The 6,090-nt window shown below is 27.7% G+C and overlaps 1 protein-coding gene across 4 annotated transcripts in view; it reads right to left on the bottom strand.

The window, feature by feature from the left end:
* The window catches only part of LOC108688851 (bumetanide-sensitive sodium-(potassium)-chloride cotransporter), a 16,736-nt gene continuing 10,646 nt past the window's right edge, over positions 1-6,090 (bottom strand). The window contains exons 7-20 of one of the 4 annotated variants that reach the window (XM_018195347.1): positions 5,749-6,077; positions 5,063-5,294; positions 4,839-4,960; positions 4,245-4,444; positions 3,715-3,862; positions 3,382-3,623; positions 3,055-3,272; positions 2,550-2,658; positions 2,035-2,141; positions 1,782-1,896; positions 1,463-1,614; positions 1,259-1,370; positions 333-496; positions 1-108 (exon numbers count right to left, since the gene is read on the bottom strand). In XM_018195347.1, the coding sequence (XP_018050836.1) occupies positions 361-496; positions 1,259-1,370; positions 1,463-1,614; positions 1,782-1,896; positions 2,035-2,141; positions 2,550-2,658; positions 3,055-3,272; positions 3,382-3,623; positions 3,715-3,862; positions 4,245-4,444; positions 4,839-4,960; positions 5,063-5,294; positions 5,749-6,077 (2,222 nt within the window). In that variant the 3' untranslated portion in view covers positions 1-108; positions 333-360. Of the gene's footprint in view, positions 109-332; positions 497-1,258; positions 1,371-1,462; positions 1,615-1,781; positions 1,914-2,034; positions 2,142-2,549; positions 2,659-3,054; positions 3,273-3,381; positions 3,624-3,714; positions 3,863-4,244; positions 4,445-4,838; positions 4,961-5,062; positions 5,295-5,748; positions 6,078-6,090 lie in introns of those variants that run through there. The other 3 variants (XM_018195348.1, XM_018195349.1, XM_018195351.1) reach the window with 3 other exon arrangements.

Here is a 6,090-nt window from a genome sequence, read left to right on the forward strand (position 1 = left end):
AATTTTATTTTTCTGTCAGCTGATAAAAATTGTTTTGTCCATTTCTTCATTTCGGCATGGACGATGCAAGTTCATTCTTGAAACCTGATGGGAACAGACAACAAATATCTACAACGAGTACAAAGCGTTTTAATATAACATATGATTACACATTTATATTATTGCTGATAGAAAATCTTAATCATTTCGAAGAAAGACTATTTGCAAAAGTTTTACAATTATCTTTATATCTCTATCAAGAAGATGCAATTTGAATAATCAATATTAAGAAATAAAAATAAGGAATTAGTTTTTTAATTAAAACTTACTTTATTATTATTATTGAGACGTACCATATATAATTAGACCATGCTCGGTGGACTATGAATAGAATGTTAATACAGATGTATGATTTCCGCGGACTAAAATCGTGGGTGGCATATCCTTCGTAAGCGTCTCCAACCAGGCCATATATAATGGTGCTGATACTGCACCCTTTCTTGGCATTGGTAAAGACCTTTTAATTAAAAAAATATGCTTAAGAAATTATTAATAATAATGTAGCGAGGATAAAATTTGTAAATTGTAATGAAGTAAGCAACATGAAAAATATATGAATAACATATTCATATAAATAATTGATATACAATACTATATAAATTTGGGAATTTGCGATTTTCTTGTAATTTACAAAACTTAAGTATTTCGGTGAAAAAAATCATATAGAAATTTTGAAAAACACATTTAAAGAAGAATAATAGATTTAAATTGACGTTTCATTTTTGTCCTTACGATTTTTTACATAATTTAGATACAAAATATTGTAGAGACAAAATTTAAACATCAGTGTTTAAAAAAAACCTCCATTTTTCCTCTTCAAATTGCATTTTCAAAAACTTCTCTACAACTTTTTTTCGAAAAAAATACTTAAGTTTTAATAAAAAACGAAAAGATCACAAACGTTCTTGAATTTATGAACGATATTGATGTATATATGTAAAAATCTGTTTTAATATTATAAAAATATATATGTTTTTATAGACATATCTTCAAAAATATTTAAATATATATATATAGATTGATATTTCTTCAGTTTTGTTTAAATTAAATATCTTTTCTTTTATATTAAAGAAATGTAATTAAAAATAAAGAATTATTGTAAATAGACACATAATGTAATTAAAAATAAAGAATTATAAATAGACACATACATCAATATATATTTATTGCTCTGTAATAAGAATTACTAAAATTACTTAATATAAATCATTATACATACATAACTACTAAAGTAGATTTACTCGAATTTTCCAATAATAATTCTCGCAATCGCAATTGCCGATGGGTTTTCTCTCGTAAAGTCTGAAGCTCGTTCTCAGTAATATAGCATTCTAAAAATAATAATTATTTATTATTTTTGAGTTGAATATTAAATATACATTTGACGTCGCTAAAACGAAAATTACTAACGACAATAACTTACCACCATTTACGGAAGAAGAATCGTTTATTCGAAAATCGGATATTAATTTGTCAAAGAAAATCCGTGTCTCTTCTTTTAATTCGACGCCAATGTCATCTACTATCTTCAAGCTGCTATAGTTAATTCGTGCCTTATTCATTATCTCAATCATTCTGCAAGATAATTAATGATATAATATCTTATATCAAAATACTTAATTTACATTTTAATAAAATGATTTGCTCATAATAATTTTATTGAAATTATTCATATTATTATCGTTATTAAATTATTTTATATTATATATATGAAGCACTTAATATTTTTATTATTTACTTACTCTTTTTCTTGTGCGCTAATATCGTGCTTATGGTTAGTCAGAGCAAATATTCTCATTTTGCAATGCTTCCAATTTGAGCGCGTGCTGATTATATACGGTAGGAGAACCGTCAAACCTGTCAAATAATAACTTCTGCCACTTATAAATGAGCCGGAAATTCCAGAAAATTGAATTTATACGGATGATTGAGATATGTCTATATCAAATCAATCAATCGACATATCCCAATCATCCGCTTATTTTTGTAAGTTACCTCCATCATCATATAGCCACCACACATCAATCGTTCCTTTCCTGTACTTCTGTTGGAAAATTGTTACATTTTCTGGTATAGAAGCCATTCCGCCGTTTCGTCTTTCGCTAAAATTGAAGATCAATTATTAAATATAATTCAATTAATAATAAACAAAACATAATTTTGTTAATTTTATTGAAAATTTTTTAATTTTATTGAAAAAAAAACTTTACTTTGTAAAATTGTAAAATAAATCTTTTCTTGGTAAACATAAGATTTAATAGTATAAATCAAAATATAAATAAATCAGATAGCATAACTTTTTTTTTAATTTCTTAGTTAATCTTAGTTAATCTCACTTTAACAAAAATTTGATTTAAGCTTGAGTTAATAAAATATGTAATATTACAAAATTGGAAACAAGCAAATTAAAAAAAAAATGTGTGATTGAATTTTTGTAAAACAAGATTAATTCTAAATTTAATATTCGAAAAAAATATTCGATATTATTAGAATTATTTTGTTTTACTTACAACAATTTATCAACAGCATATTTTCTCTTTTTCATATTATCGTGAACTTTCCAATTCATCGTTGAATATCCAATCACAGGTGTCGTGTCAGGTGTGACAAATGAAGTACCTATAAAATATAATACCTATAAATGACTGAAATGTAAGAAATAAGTATACTGAAAAATTGATTGCATTTTTTAAATTACATTTCTATGGTTTATTTATGATAGAGCTAAATTTCTGTTTACAAGATATATTCTTTTTGCTTATAGATTCGCAAGGAATGAAATAGCTACTCATTTTAATACAATTCGCTTTAATTTTTTTGCATAATTACAAATAATGATCAATCATAAATATTAACTCATGAATATAAATATTGGAATGATATAACTCAGCAAACAGAAGTTATATGTAACAGTTTTATATTGTTGAGTGGGAAATTATGACTAATAAGCACGTTATATGTAACTTTGTGTTTGTTGGAAATCTTTTTCTATTTTAATTTGATATCGATTTTTACCTATTGTTGGCACGCTTTGTACCCTGGGAATCTGTGTACTCATGGAGAGATTGCTGTCAGCGTGCATCAGTGTATTACCCGCCAAATTATAACTACTCTGTACGAGACCTCCGTGATCATCCTCTCCGATTGTGTCTTCTCCATTTGTAATGCCGGAGCAATCCAAACCTTCGGCAATCCTCAAAATTGCTACAGCCAACTTATTATCGAAAGCATTGCTAAAGAGAAAATGTTAAACTCTTGAAATGTGTATTACAATATTTATCTCATCATTAATTTTCCATTTTGAAGTAATTCTGAAGCAAGTAATTATTATAATTAACTTACTGAAGAATATTGAAATATTCCTGCAATTCTTTATGATTGCACATCGACCAGTGGGTTTTGTAACCCATGAGAACTACATTGGGAGCTAATTTACCGATACCGGTTGCCTGCATCAATGCAGCAGCACCTCGTTCCAGACTCAAGTCGTCCACTAAGTGATAAAATGATTTTATACGTTGTTGTTGTAGCCAGAAGGAACCGTTATTTAGGCGTACGGAGCGTAGTCGATATGATAGTCGTGTCTGAAATTATGTTGAAAATTTAACGTCATAATTTTATAACGTAAACTATTACAAATAAATGTAAAGTTATATTGTTAAATTGATATAATACCGGATAAACTTCGCCGGCAATTAGCAACGAATTATTCTTTGTGATGAGGTTCGCTAAGTGTATTAATGCTGGTCTTGCAGAAGGCGGGCCAGTAAGTGCTAAAATTTTGGGAGCGTAATTCTTCACGTGTTCATCAATGGAGTTTAATCTAGAAGTTATCATAAATTTTAGATTGAAAGCTTCACTTTGAATTAAAATATAAATTGAAATAAATAAAATAACATTAGTGCTCAAGAATAAAAGTTAGATAAAAATGCCAAGTAGGCATTTTATTTGTATTAGATTACGATACAAAAATAGATATTAATTTAGACATTTCTGTAATCTTAAGCATGAAATCTAATTAAATCTACTTCAGACGAATGGTCATGTATTTCAATAATAGTAAATATTACACATATATGATGAATTATTTATATGAAATAGTATTTAACGATTGTTCGTAAAGTTGGCTATGTCGTCTGTAGTCGTCTTATAGGAATACAATCAGAAATGTAAACAGAAGAAATTATATTATTTTTAAATAATACCTGTAGACGATGGAAATTGCAGTCTTAAAAGTTTGCGCCTGCGTACTACTGCCCCAGTTCACGTCTGGTTTACGATAAACTACTATTAGATATAGTGCGAAGATAATGACGAAGGTAACGAGTGAAGTCACCCAATCGATAAGGAACATAATTGACACGCAAAGAATAAAACCCATCAAAGACAGCCAAGTATTGTAGTACTATAAAAAGAAGAAACGAATTACGTGTATATTTTTTCAACTCCATTGAAAAGATGCTTAAAAGACTTAATCTTTTCTTTTTGAAATTTTTTAATTTTTAATAGATATGTACATATATATGCCATCAGTTTTTTTAAATAAATGAAGAATAATTATGTAATTTTAAAATATATGGAATGAAGTATGTGATAAAACAAATAAAAAGTAATATAATTAAAAATCTTTCATTCTCCTTTTTAAATTATAATAATTTTTTTTTCAAACATGTAATGCGTACACGCGAAAAAAGAGATTCAAAAATATTAAATAATATTGAAGATTAAGTGTTTTTAAAGAACATCGTTTTCTTATAATTTTTCTTATAATTATTTAATTAAGTAAATTTCTAATTTACTTTAAAACTAGGCCTCCATCCGAGAGGTCGAATTAACGCTGCGTGAAAAGTGCAGAAGTTGATTAAAGCGTATGACGCTAAATAGAAGTTCGAGATGAGCGGTGCGACTGCGTTGAGATCGGCTGAAAGGGAAACGATTAAGAGTTTCTAGGAAAGAAAATTAACGATAATAGAAATTCGATATCTGTCAATGAGTTCATAATATTTCCAAACAAATACTTTACCGATTAAGAGAAAGAGTGCTGCAACAACAAACGTAAGAACATATCCTCTATAGGGTTCCCCAGACTTTCCGTATCTCTTGCTGAAGTAAATCAACCCGGGATAAATTCGATCTTGACCCAGAGCCTGAATGAGTCTTGGTACTGATAATAAATTGGTCAATGCTGTCGATAAAGTAGCTGCGAAGCAGCCTGCATAAATTAGAGGACCCCATAATGACATTAACTGCATGACCTGAGAAAAATAAATTTTCTATAAATTGTATAGTTAATATTTTAATTAATAATTTAACTTATTAAATAAAAATATTTAACAATTGTTACTTTTTTATAATTTTTTTTAAATTTGAAAGTAATTTCTTTTAAGTAAACAATTTATAATTAGTATTAAATAAATATTAAATCTATCTTATTCATAAAATAAGATAATTTCTTTAATAGTTTTATCTTATATTGCATATTTTTATAAAATATATTAGTTGAAGAATTCAACATTTTGTAAGTTTTATTATTTATTTATGGTCTTTGAAATTAATTTAGGAATAAATTTAGATCAATTCTTAATTTAATACTTTTACTGCGAAAAATAATGCATTTCAGCTCTGAGACTATTGTTTAAAATTAAATAATAAAAATGTGTAATTTTAAAATGCATTGTATCTTTATTAATATTTTAAATATTAACATACTGAATAACTGTTGTGTAGTCCGTATGTGCAGTTAAAGGAATCAGGAATACAGTCCACAACAGTACCGTTTACAAAACCACCAGCATCTCTAGCAGCCGCGGCGCCGGCAAAAAAGACGAAAGTGGCATAACTAAACATGGATATTAATAGAGCAAGAAGAGTCCCGATAGGTATACTGCTCGCTGGGTCCTTTAAATCACCAGATATGTTAGCGCCCGCTTGAATCCCGGTGACAGATGGAAAGAAGATGGAAAAAACCGAGAAGAAAGTTTGATTGTTTTTCTCAGAGTATCGATAATTTGATCCGAGATTAGCCATAAATACGTCCGCTAAAAATAATAT

This window comes from Atta colombica, unplaced genomic scaffold (assembly GCF_001594045.1).
Source record: "Atta colombica isolate Treedump-2 unplaced genomic scaffold, Acol1.0 scaffold243, whole genome shotgun sequence".
In the NCBI taxonomy this organism is placed as follows: Eukaryota; Metazoa; Arthropoda; class Insecta; order Hymenoptera; family Formicidae; genus Atta; species Atta colombica.